Below are 19,594 nucleotides of genomic sequence, written 5' to 3'. Positions count from 1 at the left end.
AATTCATATTTCTTTAGCCTAAAGTAGATAGTGTATTTTGTCACAACAATCTATTTATATGTATAATTTCATATTTTCATCATATTTTTGTGTGTGCATTTACTAGTTATTTAAAACACTTTTATCTAAATAATTTAATGTCATAATGTATATATTATTGTATGTGATTGATTATCTGATCCTGAGATATACTATCATATCACATTCCAGTTCAAAAGTTCTAAAATGAAAATCACAAATAAAAAATAGATCACCTAAAATTGCACACTTCAAAAAGATAAGAACAAAAATTATTTTTAGCCTAACATCTTGTTCCATACTTGAATATAAATTCTAACTAGCCCTTCTTCTCAACTCACACTACAATTGCATGCAAAAATGGACCTTGGCAATCGTACACCATCAATGAAAAGGATTGACTCGCACTATGATGTGCCAGAAGGAGTGGACATTCGAGGAAGATATGATGAAGAGTTTGCTAAAATTCTCACAAGGGATGCTTTGAAATTCGTTGCTGACCTGCAACGTGAATTCAGGAGCCATGTCAAGTATGCACTTGAATGCAGAAGAGAAGCAAAGAAGAGGTACAATGAAGGTGCTCTTCCAGGGTTTGACCCAGCCACTAGGCGCATAAGAGAAGGAGAATGGGTTTGTGCATCTGTTCCACCAGCTGTTTCTGATAGGAAGGTGGAGATCACTGGCCCCGTGGACAGAAAGATGGTCATCAATGCTCTTAACTCTGGAGCCAAAGTCTTTATGGTAAGTACACTGCACTCCTATGTTTTTATCGTTGAGTTGGATGGCAATCATGATTCGGTTGCTGAAACTATTTTTTTGGGTATCTGCTCAGCCTATAGCAGGGAACTAATCGCTTTCGGATTCATGATTGCTAAAACTATTTAAACTGCAATATTATGAATGCAATTATTGTTCCCGACCCCTTTAAAACTTTGGATATGACTAATCCTTAAACATATTTGTCTGTCTATCAGTTTTCCACACAAGAGGTGGATTTGATTTGGCTAGTCCTGAAACAAAACACTGAAAAGTTTTTTCTTCTTTTAAATACAAGGCTGATTTTGAGGATGCACTGTCACCGAGCTGGGAGAATCTCATGAGAGGCCAAGTGAACTTAAAGGATGCTGTGGCTGGAACAATAAGCTTCAATGACAAAAGCAGGAACAAGGTTTACAAGCTCAACGATCAAACTGCTAAGCTTTTTGTCCGACCAAGAGGTTGGCACTTACCTGAGGCTCATATTCTGATTGATGGTGAACCTGCAACTGGTTGCCTTGTTGATTTTGGTCTCTACTTCTACCACAATCATGCAACTTTCCGGGCTAATCAAGGTGCTGGGTTTGGCCCTTTCTTCTATCTTCCCAAAATGGAGAATTCAAGGTATGTATTAATATGCTATAATAACTCATAAGAACTACAGAACAAAAGTAGCAACCTTAAAGTGATAAACTTATATGTATAAACTTTTAGCTAAGGCTAGGATGTTTTTGTTTGTTTTGGAGATATAATAAATTTGGTGCAGCCTTTTTCTCTATATTATTTAATGTGATAGCTCAGTTATAAGCTATTACATTAAAAATGTTGACACTAGTGGTTAATGTAGCTTAAGTGATCTATATCGAATGATACATACAAAAGTACCTTGTTATTGTGATTGATAGGGAAGCTAGGATATGGAACAACGTGTTTGAGAGGGCAGAGAAGGTTGCAGGAATAGAAAGAGGAAGTATCAGGGCGACTGTTCTGATTGAAACACTTCCTGCAGTGTTTCAAATGGATGAAATTCTGTATGAACTGAGGGACCATTCCGTGGGTCTGAACTGTGGTCGTTGGGATTACATTTTCAGTTATGTCAAGACCTTCCAGGCTCACCCTGATCGCCTATTACCGGATAGGATCCTGGTTGGCATGACTCAACACTTCATGAAGAGCTATTCTGATCTTCTCATCAGGACTTGCCATAAGCGTGGTGTTCATGCTATGGGAGGAATGGTATATAACTAGTTTGGTTTTACCATTTCTGCATATGTATACACACACATTATTTCACCATCTAAAAGGTGGAGCCTGAAATATAATTTGAGGGGAACTAGACCAAACCAAATATATATAATATAAAAAAGTTAATTTGAAAGGGCCTAGACCAAGCCAAAGATAATGCATAAAAGCATGACAAAGTTGAAGGGGCCATGGCCTACACCAGGACCCCCTTCCTTAAACTGATGTAATGTGAAGTGCACCCACAAAATCTGTATCAAGTGCTAACTAGTGGGCAGTGTCAGATATGAAAATTAGTAAAATTATCACAAAATCTGAGTGAACAAATTGGCTGCAAACCTAAGAAATTAAATTGTGGAAAATCCATAGATGCATGCAGCTTTTTATAACAAAAATGTATTTAATTTCATATTCTTCAACAGGCAGCTCAAATTCCAGTTAAAGATGATCCAGTGGCTAATGATGCAGCAATGGAATTGGTAAGGAAGGACAAGCTTAGAGAAGTGGTGGCAGGACATGATGGAACATGGGCAGCACACCCTGGTCTAATTCCAGCCTGCATGGAAATTTTCAACACCAACATGGGAAATGTTCCTAATCAGATTAAGACAATGAAGCGTGAAGATGCTGCAAACTTAACTGAACAAGACCTCTTGCAGATACCCAGAGGAACCCGTTCGATGGATGGTCTTCGACTGAACACACGGGTAGGTATTCAGTATGTTGCAGCATGGCTCACTGGATCTGGTTCAGTTCCTCTTTACAACCTCATGGAAGATGCTGCCACTGCTGAGATTAGCAGGGTGCAGAACTGGCAGTGGATCAAGTATGGAGTAGAGTTGAATGGGGATGGACTTGGAGTGAAAGTGAACAAGGAACTTTTTGGTAGGGTGGTTGAAGAGGAGATGGCTAGGATTGAAAAAGAGGTGGGAAAAGAGAAGTTCAAGAAGGGAATGTACAAGGAAGCTTGCAAGTTCTTCACCAAGCAATGCACATCACCAATACTGGATGATTTTCTGACTCTGGATGCCTATAATCATATAGTCATGCATCATCCCAGGGGATTATCAAACCTTTGAAGTTTGAATTGCTTCATTTTACTTAATAGTATGCTTATTTTTATTTGGATTGTGTTTTATGTAATTTCAAATATGGCAAGGCCAACTAAGGTTCATAATTATGCATTAAAGGAATAAAGTTCGTGATTCTAGTTATTTTGACTTATGCAATCTATGCTTTATGTTTCTTTCTTCTTTATATTTGACTGGTATTCTTTATGTTAACTAGTAGCAGCTTATGAAACATTGTGGAGCAACCCACCTGATAGTATTCAGGAGCACCTTCATAGAGATGTTGCTAGCTAGTTTTCTAAAGTATCAACTTGTAAGACATCCATCCAATGCACAAGTTAATGTATTATTAGGTTTTGAATCTTTTGGCAAATAGATAGATAAATACATTAGATTTAATATAATAAAAATTAATACTTTTGATTGTTATTATAAGATCGTGATAAAAATTTGATATCTTCTGTCTCAAATTTTTTATACATTCAAACATTTGGATCTAATATTTGAATATGATAATGTAAATTCACAATTTTGTGTATAGAATGGTATTAACTACTAATCAAAAACAACTACACTGAGTATTTACATAAAGTAAATAAACCACTAAATTTATCTGAACAAAACTAAAAATGCAGTTTTATAATTATAAGAACTAGTGTGACGACAAACATTTCGTATCTGCTATATTTTTTTTTATATCAAATATTTGTAATTTACACTTGAGTCTATTTGATTGATATCAAATACTTTTTTGATGTAATGTTTAGTTATTTAAATACATTTTCAAAATAAGAAGATAATATTATATTATTTTTTTTGTAGAAATAATGTCATAATAATAACAAGGAATCATAAATTATACAGATAATTATTTTTGATTTCCCTGATAAGAATGTATTGTTTTCTTAAAGAAATAATATCAATATAACGTCGAATTATTGATGGTATTATAAAGACCCATACGTCTGTGACCTAACTTAGAAGGAAGTGTGTTTCTAAAAGACGTGTACCCAATCCTAAGGTTAGTTATGTACATAGTAACCAGCAACAAGAAAGAGAAATGCAATTTATAAAGATGATAGACAATATCTGTTAGAAAAATAATTCTTTATAAAATATTCTTTCTCATATAAAATATTTTCCTTTTAATACTGTCAAGATATTCTTTCACTCTTTTCCTAAAGAATTAATTCATCTAAAAGTACCGAACTGCTATTCCAAATAAGTATTTACTCATTAAAATCTAATCATTCACCTTGTTGGTTCACATATATTTGATCAAAATTATTTGTTTAAAGAATAAGATTATTAAAACAATAAAACTACTCTCAATTATGACAAATTAATTAATAAATTTGACAGTAATATAATATGTATGAAAATAAACCGCCTACAATACACGCAACACGTTTTGTTAGTTTATAATATAAAGCCCACAACCCTAACCTAATCGCTCACAAAAAACGCGTAAACGAAACGCAGAGTACCAAATCGGCTTCTGAGATATCGATATCGTTCTTGAGATCCCAATTGCTCCCTTTCATCTAGGGTTTCCTCAATTTGCATCCGGTAAGGCCATTCCATACATCTGAATCTTATCGAGGCGTTGCGATTATCTTGGGTTTTGCTCCTCTTCTTTCTTTCTTCCCCCTTTTCCCAATATATTTTTTTCTTCGTATTTTGTTAAATTTCCGGTTTGATACAATTCGCTATTTATTGGATTGAGGTAGAAGACTCAGTTTTAATTGAATTTATTTTCCAATTTTTGAATCGGGTTATTTGAATTACTGAATATCGAATCGTTGACCTGTTTTTTGGGGATAGGGTTTTAAAAATCGAGAACTTTTGGGGTTGTTGGGTTTGAATACACCTTTTCCTCGATAATTGATTTTTGATTTCGAGGATTTGTGCTTGTGATTGTCAATCACATGGCCGCAGGGCGAAAAAGTGTTTTGCGGAAAAGAGATTCCTTCGAATTTAGTTCCGGAAAGGGACTTGGTCATCATAACAATGATTCTCACAGCGTGGAAGTTGATGGAACTTACAACAATTACACCACCCATTCTGACAAGAACTTCTTTCATGGTGAAAAAGAGGAGAGAGAAGAAGGTGAGCTCTGTTTTGAACATGGTGAAGGTGATGTTTTCACACCACCGGAGAAGAAGAGAAAGTTTTCACCAATTCTATGGGACCTAGCTGAGAAGGATGTGAAAGTCTCTTCCAAAATTCGGGTTACACAGGATGCTCCTGTGTCTCCCATCCCTCAAAATCTACCAAACAGTCCTACAGCTGGTGATGTTTTGCAAGAGGGTGTTTCTGAGGTGTCTCCACCAAATTCATCACATGTGCCACCTCAAAAATATTGTGGGAACGATGAGGAAGATGGGGGGGATGAAGAAAACAAAGTGAAGGGATGGAACATCACAATGTCAAGATGGGCTTCTGATGGACTTTCTCCAAGGGGTGCTGATGACAAATCCAAAGGTCTCAAAGTGATTTCAAGTCCTGAAATTGGTGAATTCCAAACGGAACTATCAGAAAGCACAATCACTAGATCATCAGGAACCGGTGGAAGAGATCAATATCTGAGCCGTTCTGCTTATGATACTGATTCTGAAAAGGAGTTCCCTACTGACTCCAGAGATGATGCTGGAGAACCAAGTGATTTTAGTGATTCTCCATCTGATTCTGATGAAGACAGTGGTTTAGTACATGTGCAGACAAATAGAAACATGTTTCAGAGCAGCAGAAGTATATGTGAGTATGAAATGATTAAGAAAATAAATGAGGGTACTTATGGTGTTGTCTATAAGGCTAGGGATAAGAAAACCGGAGAAGTAGTGGCAATAAAGAAGGTGAAGATGAACATAAGTAGGGATGGCTTTCCATTGTCTGCCTTGAGGGAAATGAACATTCTCTTGTCTTTTGATCATCCTTCCATTGTTGATGTTAAAGAAGTAGCTGTGGATGATTATGATGGTACGTTTATGGTAATGGAATACATGGAGCATGACCTTAAGGAGCTGATGAAGGTAAAAAAGCACCCCTTTAGTATAGGTGAAATAAAATCCATGATGAAGCAACTTCTTGAAGGTGTCAAGTATATTCATGACAACTGGGTGATCCATAGGGACTTGAAGACATCAAATATTCTGCTGAACAATGAAGGGCACCTTAAAATATGTGACTTCGGTCTGTCCCGGCAGTATGGAAGTCCCCTGAAGCCATATACTCCTGTTGTGGTTACACTATGGTACAGGTGAGTAGCATTATAAAGTTTGTTTTCATTCAAGTTATTTCTGTTAATATATGTACTGTTGTGTTTTTCAGTTATATAGATAGAGTTGTGGTAGATAGGGCAGAATCTTAGTATATTGGTTATCTGTGCAGGGCACCTGAACTTCTGTTAGGCGCTAAGGAGTACTCAACAGCAATTGACATGTGGTCAGTGGGTTGCATAATGGCCGAATTAATTTCCAAGGAAGCCCTCTTCGCGGGGAAAACTGAAGTGGAACAACTTGACAAGATTTTCCGGACCCTGGGCTCACCAGATGAGAAAATTTGGCCAGGATTATCCAAATTACCTGCTTCTAAAGGAAAATTTATTAAGCAACCGTAAGCTTATCTTCCTCTCATGTCTTTCCTTTTTAAGAATACATTGTTGTTATTATTCTTATTTTATCAATTTGTTCTTTATAATTTTATGCTGTTTTAGGTATAATATGCTAAAGAGGAAGTTTCGAGCCACATCTTTCATTGGTTTGCCAGTTCTGTCTGAGCTGGGATTTGATTTGTTGGAGAAGCTTCTAACCTACGACCCTGAAAAGGTATATGATGTTCATGTATTAAGTTCTGATTGTCGTTGTTGTGACTTGAAACTGAATGATATATATGACAAACATTTTTTTCTTGCAGAGGATAACCGCAGAAGATGCTCTCCTTCATGATTGGTTTCATGAATCCCCCCTCCCCAAATCTGATTTCAAGCCTATTCTTCCTTCTTGGCGTGGCTAGGACCCAGGTACCTTTGCTGGATGCATGAACAACCTGGGACATTGATATTTTTAATGTAGTTATTTCTAACTGCCTTACCAAGGTTATTGATCATATGAAAGAAATATGTGATTTCGAAGGGGCTGGGCTGTGGACTTCATGAGAAGGTTGGCATTGCACCTGGTTTTTTTCTACAATGAAATTCAGTGTATTTCTTGCTAAATGATGTACATATATTTCAGGATCTTCAGTAATAGATAATGAGTTTCTTGCTGTGGTATTGGTCGTATCTTTTGCCATTTTTTTTTCTTGCTATGGTAATGTTCTCTAGCTCATTGACATCTTATTCAAATATTCTGCTTTGCTGCCCCGGTCCACATGCTTCTTTTATTCTCATTGTTTCTGTAATTCTGTGTCTAACTAAGTTGGTGGTCGTATACAAAGATAACCTGATTGCGAAGGACAGGGCAATGGATGCCATTAGAAAATTGTTTGTTATTCATTACAAGCAGCGATCGATATGTGATTGTCAAGTGACCTGAAAATGACATTGCGCATGTGTTCCTTATTTTTTTCTTCACTGCAATTCAGTAGTGTAACATAGCCTCTTTGCAATGGTATGTGTTTTTTCAGTGAAAGATGTACATATATGTTTCAGGATGTTGAGTAATAAATGATGAGTTTCTTGTTATGGTAACACTCTTATCTCTCTCTTTTTTCGATTTTTTCTCTTGGCTACGCCCGGTTTATATTGTCAATATTTCTAACTGTCTTACGAAGTGATCACGAACACACGAAGTGTTGGTGATTGCCAAGGACCAGGCAGTTGACATCATTTGAAGCGGCAGAATGATGTGACCTGAAAAGGTGTGCAATAACATACACTACCTGTTTCTATTTTTGTTATTGTTGTGATTGCTATTCCAATTAGTGATAATATATACAGAATACAGTGAACTGGTGATGTGATAGCAAAAGAACAACAAGGTGATGGACTGAAAATGGTTTGTTATTCTTTGACGGGATTGACAATGCTGACATGATCTGTGGCTCGCTGTGCCTGTTTTTGCTTTCTGCACTGAATTTGGTTTCATTCTTAATCCTACCTTACTCTTTTTTTTATGTAATTAGGGTATCCAATATCTTATGAATAAAGAACTAACATCTTTTTGGTGCATGACCACTTTTCTCAACAAGTTTTGTTCCAATGAATAAATCAAAGTGTTAGAACTAATACATTGAGATGTTACACTAGTAGATCAATGCGCTAGTTAATGAGCCTTAGTTAAAAAATATATTCTAATATCTATGAGAAAAACTATTCTTAACAATATTTCAGGGGTGGATGAATTTCTCGCTGTATTTTATCTTATTAATTTGTTCTTATTTTTATTATATATTCCATCCCTTGCTAAATTTTCATACAAATCTTCCTTGACATCTGCCATTTATAAACCAATTATTAATATCTGTGACATCTGACTTTTTTTTGTTTTATGAAATGTGTAGGAGAAATTAGTATGATAATATAATTTTCATAATAAAATTTGAACAAGGTATGTTATTTCATATTTACAACATTTGTCGAAATGTAAGCACAATAATCAAATGACGCAACCTAATCAATCAATAAAAAAAATTATCCGCTGTCTTACCAGTTACCATGATTTACGATCAAGTTAGGCTGCAATCACTCTATGAAATACACTGTTGAAAAAAGTGATGAAAGAAATGCTCTCGGCAATGTATTCACAGTTCCTCCCTGTTGCATGTCTTGGAAGGGTTTGAACTTTGAACCTCTGGTACAAAAGGTCATATACTAAATTAGTAAGTTGACATTATTATCCACTCCCCATTGCTGCCTGAATAAAAAAGGACTTACCATCCTAGTCTTCATTTATGAAGACTTAATCACCTTATATCATCAATAAAAATTCTTGGACATCAATTATTTGCTTGTGTTCAACATTCAGGATTTTGGAAGGAAAGAGATGGGATTTTTTCTTTCTTTCAAGTAATCGTATTTTATCGAAGAATTTTTTTAAATAAAATACTGTTCGGAATTTCATTATTTCTTATTTATTGCATTTAATTTGTGAATTTAAGGATTAAAATTAAGAGTATAATATTTATGTATTGTTAGTGTGAAATTTTATCACTTTTTTAAAAGTCAATGATAATAAAACATAAATGATGGATAATGAAGTTATTATATATAAAACTTAACGTTATTTCACACATTTTTCTCTCCATTACCTCTGAAAACCTTACTCTCTTAAGATAACAACCATTTCCCTTTTTATGAAACAAAATGGTTTTAAATAATCTTGATTACTTATTGTATCGTATCATAAAAATAATATTCCATTTGTGTATATAAGAATTTGAAACACTTGTTGGGCTATGCCATTTAAAAAAAAAGATTTGTGAAAAGTGAAAACTTCTGTGATAGAACACCTGATCTGATAAATAACTCAAACAACACCGTTCACCTCTTTATATGCTCATGTAGCCAGTAAGTTTAAATGAAATGAATATCCTTGAATTATATAAAAATCTGCAATAGTTGATGATAGAATTCATGCAGAAATAAAACACAAGAAACTTCAAATTCAATTGACTTATTATTTCATCTAAGTAACTATTTGAATTTAAGTTCGAGGACTGTCTGCATCTGTAGGCTGAGGTCTGCGGATTTTAGAATTATAGAGTACAACTTTGCAAATTGAAAAACAAAAAAATGGAAGTTCAAGGCTCCGAGGAAGAGTAACCCTACGAAGACAGCACCTTCTCGACTTCAACTGTCACTTCTTTGGGAGGTTTCTCAGCATGAAGATTAGCAACAATGCTCTTCTTTGCATAATAATCAATAACCTGCATTTCAATAGTACATTTTTTATTGAAAACCATCAAGGGAAGTTTAAAAAAAAAGCTACAAAACCAGCTATAAGTGTAGAAGGCACTCTTCAAATAATCAGAAATAAAGAGGAATAGGTTCAACTGGGGAGGAGGGAATTTGCATTAACATTCAATTTAAGCATAACAAAAAGGATTGCATCACATTATCAAGGATTTGGAATTATACCGGTTCAGTTTGTTTGTGAAATGCCTCTAATCTTGACTTAAGAACAGCTGCGGTGTCATCCTTGCGCTGGATAAGTGGTTCACCCGTAACCTGTGGAGAATAAATGAATGTTATAAAACCGGTGATAGGCTTAAATGAACTCTTATAAATGATAATAATGCTTATGCATGAACCATTCTTAAGCAGTTAACATTTTTCAGGGTGAAACTGGAGAAGAATTTATACAGAAAGATGCAGACTTACATCATCAGCTCCAGAGATCTTTGGAGGAGCAAATTTTGTATGGTAGGTTCTGCCACTGGATGGGTGTATCCAGCGACCAGTGATCCGCTCTTCAAGGATTGCATCATCAATTGCGAAATTGAGCACCTTATCGATTTTGACTCCCTGCTTTTGTAGCATCTCGTCAAGCTGCAAACAAAGAAAAAGTACTTCATTGTATGCAGAAGGACAACAGGTAAAACAGTGCAGGTTATCTGGTGAATGGTGATTCTGTTTTCGCATACACAATCCAGTATTTCAAACAAAAGAAAAACACTGAGTAATTTGTTTGTCAAATAATGTAATACCTTCTGTGCTTGGACCACAGTTCTAGGAAAACCATCAAGAATGAAACCTTTCTGACATGATGGCTTCTTTATTGCTTCATCAATAATACCAACAACCAAGTCATCAGAAACAAGCTCTCCCTGATAAATCATAATATAATGTCATATTAGGAATCTCTAGGGAAGTACGCATAGAATAAAAGAGCAAAGCCAAGATTGTGTACAGAAAGAAACCTTACCTTTTCCATAGCTTCTTTAGCCTTAACACCAAGATGGGTTTTAGCAGCCACAGCTGCTCTTAACATATCACCAGTAGCTAAGTGGCATAAGCAGTACTCATCCTTTATGATTGGTGATTGGGTTCCTTTCCCAGATCCAGGTGGGCCTGCATTAATTTTGGATAATACTAATCAATAGTGTTGGTAAGTGCTATTAAATCATGAATCTTAAGACATGATAGCCAAGAGTACCTGGAAACTACAATAACTAGTTGCACAAATAGAACATCTTTGTAAGAAAGATAGAAACACATCAACGTAAAATCGCAGTCTACTTCATTGCAAAGAATAATACAAATCAAAGACTAAGAGCCATTCACAATTTATAATAGGAATAAACATATCAAATTCCCCATCCAAACTAGTGACATAAGCAGGTCCAACTTGAAAGTTAAATGGATGAAGTTAATTTTGTACTTTCTTGGTTTTGTTTTACATATAGAGAGAGCAGCACAAGAGATCCCAGGTAATCTTATTAGGAAAATGCTGACAGGTAACTGTTATAGGATGTGCTCTGTCATGGAGTACAATTTCAAATGATAATCATGCAAATATACAATCACAGAGAAGTAATCACAACACTTAATTTAAACCAATATAAAAGAATCCATCATGGACAGATGTATTCTAGATGAACTAGTTTCATCATGCCAAGCATCCTTCCACCGGTAGTTCACAACTTCATACAGTAAACTAGTTTATTATCTGGTCAAACAGTAAGAACTTCTCCATGACCAATGTGCAAAAATAAGCCCATGACAATTTACCGAAAAGCAAAGCCAGAGAAAAGTCAAGTCTGGTATGTTATTTGTAATAAAATTATCAAGGCACGATGTAAATAATTACAATTAAAAATGAATATGCAGTAAATGATGAGAAAGAACAAATGGCACAAGTGAATCCATACCAAGCAGAACGACATGCAATTTTCTGAACAGAGAAAAAACCTCTAAGAAAAGGATACATGTAGATTTACCATATGCAAAGCAAGCAGTTCAGAAAGATTAACAGCTTGATGAGACACCTTGTGGGGTTCTAAGCCAGGCAATGCTTTAAAGCATGAGACCAACAAGTACAACAACAACCAAACTTTAATCTCACTAGGTGGTGACCGACAAGTACAACAATATGGGTTTTCCCACCAGGCGAGAACCGTGGTCAGTAGGGTGTCAATAGGGTCGACTACATAGATTAAATGGTATCGTAGTGTTCTATCGTAATCATGTCTATGGATACATCACCAACTACATGTTCCTAAAAACTAATAAGAAAATCATTTCATCCATTAAAAATAAACATAAGACACGTGAAAAAACCTAAAAGATTCATAAACAACCTCTAGCACCCAGGCTACCCTTCATCTACAGTCCTTAGTGGAGATTCTTTCTACATATCTTCTTAAATAATAACCACGTTAACATCACAAAGCACTGAACTTTTTAATTAAAATTCCCGGATCTAAAGAAGCAGAGACAATAAAAATTGAAAATTTTGAAGAGAGAGAGAGAGAGGGTACCAATAAGAATGAGACGCTTGTGAGGCTTGGAGGAACATTTGAAACGACGCAGAAGCTCAGACATGAGATCCAAAGAGGGAACATCTTCCAAGTTAGGTACTGCTGCAGCCATTCCTGTTAAGTTGAATACGGTTATGGTTAAGGTTATAGTTGTGGTTGTTGGAACAGAGAGAAAGAGAAGAAGAATGCGTATTAATAAATTCACAATGCAATGTCGTATTCTTCCTATTTCTTAATCTCTCTCACCTAATCCTTCCAACGTTGCCCTTTTCGAAACCTCCAACGCTTCAAAATCAACTCAGTCGCCTTTCGTCACCTTCCTTCACTTTCTTACCCCCTCTGCCTGCACAACTAGTAAGTGAGTTTTTAAATTCATAATATATTATCTATTTTTAATTATTATTAACTCTACGAAAAAGTTGTAGGGGTATTAAAATGCTTGTAGATTTAATTTAATTTCTAGGGGTAGGTGTATGAGACTGGGAATTTTTGGTCATGGCAGATTTCCTAAACTATTATTATTTTAATCTTGGGGTAGGTAAACGTGTTTAAAGGAAGGTAGGTAAACGTGTTTTGGGTTGGTGGTTGAACTAGTAAACCGGTGAACTGGTCCAAATATTAATATGTTATAATTATATTGATTATGTAATTATATCGGTTAAAAACCAGTCAAAATTGGTCATATCGTTAGTTTTTAGTGAAACCGTAAGGTAATACCGACCAATTTCATTTAAAAAATTATAATGAAAATGTATTTTTTACTAAAATGTTGCCGTGAGATCAAATTCATTAGTACATTTTTATACTTCTAAAATATGGTTTATCAAGTGATATTTATATGTTAATTTTTTATAGCAGTCAAATATGTGTAATTTATTATAAAAAAATAATAAAGTATATGATATATAATTTTAACATAATAATAAAAACTATAATATATATACAAAAATTAAAATTAAAAACTAAATTTATAAATTTGTGGATATCCACATGGCAGGTATCATAGAACTCATCTTCACTCATAAGCTATTTTTGCGAGCACTCGTTACAAATATTTCCATAGGTGACCACAAAGTTGGGTTTTTTTGCCAACCCTAATAATATGTCATGCTTTTTTATATGTATGTTCTATAGTCATTAACTACAAAGGTTTTGTGTTTAAAAATGTGATTGTTGTGTAGGTGTGAAAAAATTCGTGAAATGATTATTTTTTTGGGAAATTAAAATATGTTTTATGTGATTAAGATGTCTCCTTATTAATAATTTTGAGTCTCTTATAAAATTCAATGACATACAAAATAGGGATGATAATTGAAGTCAAACTTATTGTGTATTTGTGTGAGTATATATGTTCTCTAGTCATGGATACTTCATCATCATACCTGCAGAGAAAGGCTTAAAGAAAGGAGGCGGAAAAAATGTTTTTCTATTGAGATGTTTAAAGTTTATGACTTGATATCAATAAGAGACAACATGATAAATACTTAATAGATAGTTAGATTGTAAGTATGATATGAGATATTCTCAAGAATTTATCAATATAGACAAAACACATTAAGTAATTAGTACACTAAGTGATATCTACTTATTAGCCAATCAACACTCTTAGGAAAAATAAGTTTATGACTTTATGTTTATTGGTTTATATTTACCTAAAATGTATTACATTTTTTGTATGATTTTGTTGTTAGGATAAATCTTCATACTAACACATGTGATATTTTTTATTGAGTGAGAAAAGCTATATAAAACAACATATCGTTACCCAATATATTTAGTTTGATTCTTTTTGGTGGCTCAATACGTTGTTGCCTTTTCGAATGAGTGAAAGTTAATTTATGTAAAATGTTAAAAGCCATCCATTACAGGGTGGCATTTTGAATCGTACTACCAATCTATACGTCATTGTGGATTAAAAATTACGAGTTGGATCAAAGTCAAAGGCAATTCATCATCATTACACCACCATACATTTTTCATTTATATTTTTTTCAGCTGCCATAAGTGTCATCTACTTTCGCAATCGAAAAAGAATTTCAATCAAAATTGCAACTTGAAACTAATTTTGTTAAGGTATTCTCTTACATTTTGAAACTAATTTTGTCAAGGTATGCTTTGTTATAACAAATATCGTTCACAAATTCTTTGAAGTTTAATTTTATATGATACTTAAAATTAGTGTTGTAAAAATGGTTCATGCTGGTCAGTTCAATCAGTAAATCAGTAAATCAACCCTAATGTCGATATGATATTATAATTGTATCATTCATGCAATCAAACTGATCAAAACCGATTATGCCAACCGGTTTTCAATTGAACCGTATCGATCATACCGATTGATTTTTATTTAAAATTATTTTTTTAATGTAAATAAAAAAATATTAATTTTTTTTTAATTTTTTAACATTAATGTTAATATATTATATATTATATATGTATATGTAACTTTATCAATATATAATTTAATAAATGAATCATCGGTTGAATCGCTATACTATAATATTAATACTTTGACTAGTTTGATAACAAGTATGATATTAATAACATTGCTTGAAATCTAATTTTATTTAATAACTTGACCATCACCATATTGGTATTTGTTTATATAAGATTGTGATTAATTGAAAACCAGCTGGAATAAATATCATTTTTGTGCAATCCTAGGAGCGATCATTATATCTAGGCATTTGTTACAGAAAAAAAAACAATAAATCAAACACACGTCTAATCTCGAGTGATTTTTTTGGATTAACAGTTATAGTGCACCTTCACTTTAAGAAGCTAAATCCAAGATTCAACTAACAATGTTAATCCGGGAACCTGCTACCAGAACTTATTTGGGACAACTTTTATATGATGTAAAAACATTGGTTAGCGTGGAAAGATGATGCTTTGAACTGGGACAAAATAAATGTAGATCTAGACTTACTTGATGACCAATGATAATCAACAAAATAATCTATCCGTTAATCCACCACTTATCTGTTAAATAAAAGTAAAAAGTTTTTAACAAATGTGTCCCGAACACTCTCAGGCCAAGCAAATCTATTTTAACAATGCTAGTGAGATATCGAATATGCAGAGTTGCAGAACAATCTTGTGGTCAAACCAGTGATCATTTAGTTTTTGACTCGGTAGTTTAAGTAAAAATGACCTCAGGGACCATTTAAAAGCTCAGATAAGGCTTAATTTTCGCAATTCTGTACAAGTATGGTTTGGCATAAGAGAAACAAGGTTGGTCACTTCCTCATGGAGTCGTGGCCAATTTTCTAAATACAGTTGCAAAGATTATAAAGGTCTTGAAATTTAAAAAACAAAACGTGACACTTCTCAAATGCTACGATGATACCAAAATTGCCAATACAAAACATAAGATAAATGAAAAGAAGTCAATACAAGTCTAGACATGTGAAGACATACGTAAAAGTTCAAAGCAGAAATAAATTAATGTCCAAAATAATAGGACAAATTCGTTTTACACATTCTAAAAAGCGTTCCAAAATCTACTCGGCATCCTTACTTTTTAATTTCTTTTTCTTCTTCTTAGTCTCACTAGCAGCCTCCAGTGATTCAGAGTCATCAACCTTTTTATCCTTCTTTTTCTTCTTCTTAGTCTTCTCATTTGCAACCCCATTGGCACCATCGTCTACACCCTGATCATCAACCTCTGGCTCCTCGTCCAATTTCCTCTTCTCTTTCTTTTTCTTCTTCTTCTCTGATTTAGGATCCTCAGATGAATCAACAACAATATCATCATCACCCTTTTGCTTCTTCTTCTTGTCTTTTTTGCTTGAAGCTTCGAGGGGTACTTCTTCGGTTTCCAACTCTGTATCTGCATCAATTACTTTAAATCAGCAAATCTGATATTCACTCATTACACATGTACATTAGGGAATGAAACATATATGCTTCCAAAGTTCAAACAAATTGAACTCTTCCCCTTTTAACTTTAACATAAAAAATGAAAAAAGATAGAAGCTTTCACCATATAAGTCACAAGTTCATAGAAATAAATTAATATGAAACCCCTGGTTCCCTACCTTTATTATCAGCACTTTCCATAGCAGACCTCATGACATCTATGTTCTTACGAGGGGCAACTCCCTTGTCATAAAAGTCAAGTCGCTCCTCAACTTGCTCGCGCAATTTCTCCCCAAAAGCAGTAGTACCCTTTTCCCTTTCTGCATTACAGTACAACAAAATCATTTCTGATGCAAGGAGTACTGTTAAGCATAAGAGATGGCTAAAGCAAATATGTAAGAAACAAACCAGAAAAGCAGTCTATCCGTGATGCAATTGAGCATTTGTTAGCAAGATATCGAGCCATACGACCCTTGTTTTTAGCAGATGCTCGCCCAATAAAAGAAGAGTGGAATATAAGACCATATTTGGGAGTGTTTCCTTTTGTTTTCAAGGCCCTGAATAAAGCATGCAAAGAGTCAGATATATTTAAAGTAACAGCACATCAGAGTAGTAGTGTCACATTGGAGACAAAGGTTAGATATTGTCTCGACAAAACACAACCTACCATAAGGAAACAACAAATTCTTACAGTTCTTGTATGGAGCCTTGTTTTGTTAGTTTCAATAAACGGATAACCAGTATGAACTCTAAAAAACTTTAAAACAAAAAGTGCAGGCCAAACCTGAACAAAGCCTTCTCAGCACCAAGAATCTGAAGAGTTGAAGAAGGGCACTTAGCTAAATTTGTGAGGCTACCAGCATGGGAAATTAAACGAGCACCAACAACTTCACCAATTAATGAGGCCAAATTAGGTGCAATGTCACTCATTTTAGCAACCAGATAATCATACAGCTTCCGCCTATACTCAGAGAGGTCCATCACTCGCTGTGCAAATTGCTGGACATTAATTAAGTCAACAGGCGACAAATCCTGTCCTGGAGAAAACCAAGAGAAAAAAGATTAAGATAGAGAATAATACAAAAGTTGAATGCAATTTATACAAGAACAAAAATTAGAATTCTACCCATGGAGGCCTTTGCAGCTTCCACAATCTCCTTTGCTTTATCTTCATCTCCAACTATGTCAGTTAAGTCTGAAATTGTGTCTTCAGTCAACTTTGACTTATCCTCAATAAATTTTGTAAGTTTGGCATACAGATAGTTATCATTAACAATCTTCACCAGCTCAGGAAAATGCCATGAATACCATTCTCTGCACATAGTTAAAGAACATGTGGCAATTTTAACTCTTCAAGTTTATTAATTCTCTTAAAAGAAGTAAAATAATTCAAACTTATACTACCTGACTCTCATGGAAAATGAATTGATATCTTTATCAAGTGTGTCAAGAAGGAAGATTGCTTGAATGACCATATTGTCAACCCGGTTAACATTAAATTTCACCTTTGCTCTGCTGTAACTATGCCCCAAGCCAAGTTGGGCCTTTTCTAAATCTCCAGACTGCACAATTCAAGAATACAAAAAATATTATAACATAATGAGAGTGCTACTCCTATGACTATTAAACATAAAATGAGGCTAAAGGTAACTAACCTTGAGATCACTGACAAACCTATCAAAATGGAGGCGTACACCTCGAATCAGCTCTAATACAAACTCATTACTTTGGCAAGGGATTTTTGTGAGTTCAGATACCTGGGAACCGATCTTAGGGTCGGCAACACCTAAGCTGAACTTGGCCTTCTTACCTTCTTTAGGTTTAGGCAAGTTAGTTTCCAAAACAGTCCTAAGCTCATTGGTTAATATGCCTGAACTCGAACACCAAATATAATCAATTCAAGTATTCAACACACAATCAAATCAATCCAAAATTTTCGACAAGTGGTTAACTACCTTCAGAGATGGCATTGCACTGTGTGAGAGCATCAAGAGCAGATGTAAAAGGATTGAAAGATCGGAGCTTAACAACCTTCCCGAAACGGTTCAAATCCGAAACAGAGTTGCGAACAGCTTCGGTGTTTTGACCAATTTCATCAAGACCGTGAGCCTCAAAAAGAGCGTAACCAGAAGCGGATTCGTAAAGCAGGAACAGCGCCATTGAAAACTAAAAAAACCCTAAAACAAAGTAAATGAAAAGAGCAATGTTTCAAAAACCAAATTGAAATATATGATATAGATAAATTTAAAAACTGGAATAATTAATTATGATGCTTCTAAATGATTGTAGTGAACATAGGTTATAGGGTTAGTGGAGAGTTGAGAGTGGTGGAGAAAGCAGGGTAGTTACCAACGGCGGCTGGTGGTGGTGGTGGTGCCTGCGTCGTGTGAGTGGGTGTGTTTAACAAAAGAGCATTCGCTTGGAATGCAACTAGGGTTTAGGGTTTACAGCGCCAACACAAGAATCCGAGAAGGATGATTTTATAGTAGACACTAGTCACAGTGTCACACTCCAACATTACACTTCCATACAACACAATTATTTTTGTTGAAATGACAATAATAACCATCGGATCTTTATTTCTTTTTTTTAGGTTAAAAAATTGCTTACGTGTTAGGATTTAGGAGTGATTAATTAAAGTAAGAATCCAACATTATAACTTGACCATGACTTCTTTTAGTAGTTATTACTATTCCCTCGTCGTATGGAGTATATAATTTATCATTTAAAAAAATTAGTGGATAATTATATTTATTTTATGTATTATCTATTTTTCTTTTATCTATAATTTTTTCATAAAACAATACAATTTTATAAGAAGACTTATTAGGATAAAATTATAATAGTATTGTAGTATTTTATAAACCAAACAAGTTAGTTACTATTAGTTGTATTTAAGGGTGTCCAAATTTAAAATTGTCCAAAAATATAACCGAAAATCAAATTAAAATGAATCAAAACTGCAAAATCTAAATATAGTTTGATTGTATCGGAACAATATTTTATTACGATCCTTTCACTTCAATTTTTGTTCAATTATATGAACAAAGACCGAATTAATTTAGCTTATTATGGACATAAAAAATTAGGTTTTTAAGTGTTTAACACTTAATCCTTCTCTTTAAAAATTGAAACAACTAGCAAATTCAATAATTAATTATTTATATGGTAGATTCAACAATATTCTTTTGATATGACTAAAAATATATATTCGTTAAGTAATATAT

General features: G+C 34.2%; 4 protein-coding genes and 1 long non-coding RNA gene across 10 annotated transcripts; 3 read left to right on the top strand and 2 right to left on the bottom strand.

The window, feature by feature from the left end:
* LOC109361973 (malate synthase, glyoxysomal) lies at window positions 343-3,154 on the top strand. The gene is made up of 4 exons (XM_019607520.1): window positions 343-759; window positions 1,073-1,398; window positions 1,680-2,010; window positions 2,439-3,154. Exons 1-4 carry the CDS (start codon window positions 379-381, stop codon window positions 3,093-3,095), a joined length of 1,695 nt encoding a protein of 564 aa, XP_019463065.1. The 5' UTR covers window positions 343-378; the 3' UTR covers window positions 3,096-3,154.
* On the top strand, window positions 4,936-7,796 carry LOC109361972 (cyclin-dependent kinase G-2-like). 2 transcript variants are annotated; one of them, XR_002109332.1, is made up of 5 exons: window positions 4,936-6,345; window positions 6,477-6,701; window positions 6,802-6,913; window positions 7,002-7,246; window positions 7,322-7,796. XR_002109332.1 is itself a non-coding variant. In XM_019607519.1 (4 exons), the coding sequence occupies exons 1-4, from the start codon at window positions 5,015-5,017 to the stop codon at window positions 7,098-7,100; spliced, it is 1,767 nt and encodes a 588-aa protein (XP_019463064.1). In that variant the 5' UTR covers window positions 4,936-5,014; the 3' UTR covers window positions 7,101-7,778. The 2 variants fall into 2 exon arrangements, 1 of the variants encoding a protein (XP_019463064.1); XM_019607519.1 differs by having other exon boundaries at window positions 7,002-7,778.
* Window positions 9,789-12,863, bottom strand: LOC109361980 (adenylate kinase 4-like). 3 transcript variants are annotated; one of them, XM_019607532.1, is made up of 7 exons: window positions 12,784-12,863; window positions 12,507-12,743; window positions 10,952-11,097; window positions 10,734-10,853; window positions 10,408-10,575; window positions 10,165-10,254; window positions 9,789-9,953 (listed from the first exon to the last, which is right to left on the bottom strand). In XM_019607532.1, the coding sequence occupies exons 2-7, from the start codon at window positions 12,616-12,618 to the stop codon at window positions 9,852-9,854; spliced, it is 738 nt and encodes a 245-aa protein (XP_019463077.1). In that variant the 5' UTR covers window positions 12,619-12,743; window positions 12,784-12,863; the 3' UTR covers window positions 9,789-9,851. The 3 variants fall into 3 exon arrangements, with proteins under 3 accessions (XP_019463077.1, XP_019463076.1, XP_019463078.1); XM_019607531.1 differs by having other exon boundaries at window positions 12,507-12,620; window positions 12,753-12,857; XM_019607533.1 differs by lacking the exon at window positions 12,784-12,863 and having other exon boundaries at window positions 12,507-12,620; window positions 12,712-12,729.
* LOC109361981 lies at window positions 10,173-11,098 on the top strand. Its single transcript, XR_002109333.1, has 2 exons — window positions 10,173-10,285; window positions 10,365-11,098. It is a non-coding gene; the product is annotated as an uncharacterized LOC109361981 (long non-coding RNA).
* On the bottom strand, window positions 15,850-18,829 carry LOC109361974 (nucleolar protein 56-like). Of its 3 annotated transcripts, none has more exons than XM_019607521.1 (9): window positions 18,717-18,829; window positions 18,323-18,544; window positions 18,023-18,237; window positions 17,772-17,929; window positions 17,494-17,681; window positions 17,152-17,404; window positions 16,776-16,924; window positions 16,547-16,687; window positions 15,850-16,338 (listed from the first exon to the last, which is right to left on the bottom strand). In XM_019607521.1, exons 2-9 carry the CDS (start codon window positions 18,525-18,527, stop codon window positions 16,010-16,012), a joined length of 1,638 nt encoding a protein of 545 aa, XP_019463066.1. In that variant the 5' UTR covers window positions 18,528-18,544; window positions 18,717-18,829; the 3' UTR covers window positions 15,850-16,009. The 3 variants fall into 3 exon arrangements, with proteins under 3 accessions (XP_019463066.1, XP_019463069.1, XP_019463068.1); XM_019607524.1 differs by having other exon boundaries at window positions 18,323-18,533; window positions 18,717-18,818; XM_019607523.1 differs by having other exon boundaries at window positions 18,721-18,809.

This window comes from Lupinus angustifolius, chromosome LG12 (genome assembly GCF_001865875.1).
Source record: "Lupinus angustifolius cultivar Tanjil chromosome LG12, LupAngTanjil_v1.0, whole genome shotgun sequence".
Taxonomy (NCBI): Eukaryota; Viridiplantae; Streptophyta; class Magnoliopsida; order Fabales; family Fabaceae; genus Lupinus; species Lupinus angustifolius.
The sequence above is the reverse complement of the archived record's forward strand: the minus strand, read 5'-3'. Positions and strand labels throughout refer to the sequence as shown.

Bases quoted from the DNA above. Each gene is read 5' to 3' on its own strand.
- LOC109361973 (XM_019607520.1), top strand. From the start codon at position 379: ATGGACCTTGGCAATCGTACACCATCAATGAAAAGGATTGACTCGCAC. The intron at 760-1,072 runs GTAAGTACACTG...TTTAAATACAAG, and splicing joins CTGGAGCCAAAGTCTTTATG to GCTGATTTTGAGGATGCACT. The intron at 2,011-2,438 runs GTATATAACTAG...ATTCTTCAACAG, and splicing joins TTCATGCTATGGGAGGAATG to GCAGCTCAAATTCCAGTTAA.
- LOC109361972 (XM_019607519.1), top strand. From the start codon at position 5,015: ATGGCCGCAGGGCGAAAAAGTGTTTTGCGGAAAAGAGATTCCTTCGAA. The intron at 6,346-6,476 runs GTGAGTAGCATT...TTATCTGTGCAG, and splicing joins GTGGTTACACTATGGTACAG to GGCACCTGAACTTCTGTTAG. The intron at 6,702-6,801 runs GTAAGCTTATCT...ATGCTGTTTTAG, and splicing joins GGAAAATTTATTAAGCAACC to GTATAATATGCTAAAGAGGA.
- LOC109361980 (XM_019607532.1), bottom strand. From the start codon at position 12,618: ATGGCTGCAGCAGTACCTAACTTGGAAGATGTTCCCTCTTTGGATCTC. The intron at 10,854-10,951 runs GTAAGGTTTCTT...ATGATTTATCAG, and splicing joins CTAAAGAAGCTATGGAAAAG to GGAGAGCTTGTTTCTGATGA. The intron at 10,576-10,733 runs GTATTACATTAT...CTTTGTTTGCAG, and splicing joins CTGTGGTCCAAGCACAGAAG to CTTGACGAGATGCTACAAAA.
- LOC109361974 (XM_019607521.1), bottom strand. From the start codon at position 18,527: ATGGCGCTGTTCCTGCTTTACGAATCCGCTTCTGGTTACGCTCTTTTT. The intron at 18,238-18,322 runs GTAGTTAACCAC...GTTCGAGTTCAG, and splicing joins GTGCAATGCCATCTCTGAAG to GCATATTAACCAATGAGCTT. The intron at 16,688-16,775 runs GTTTGTTTCTTA...ACTGTAATGCAG, and splicing joins ACGGATAGACTGCTTTTCTG to AAAGGGAAAAGGGTACTACT.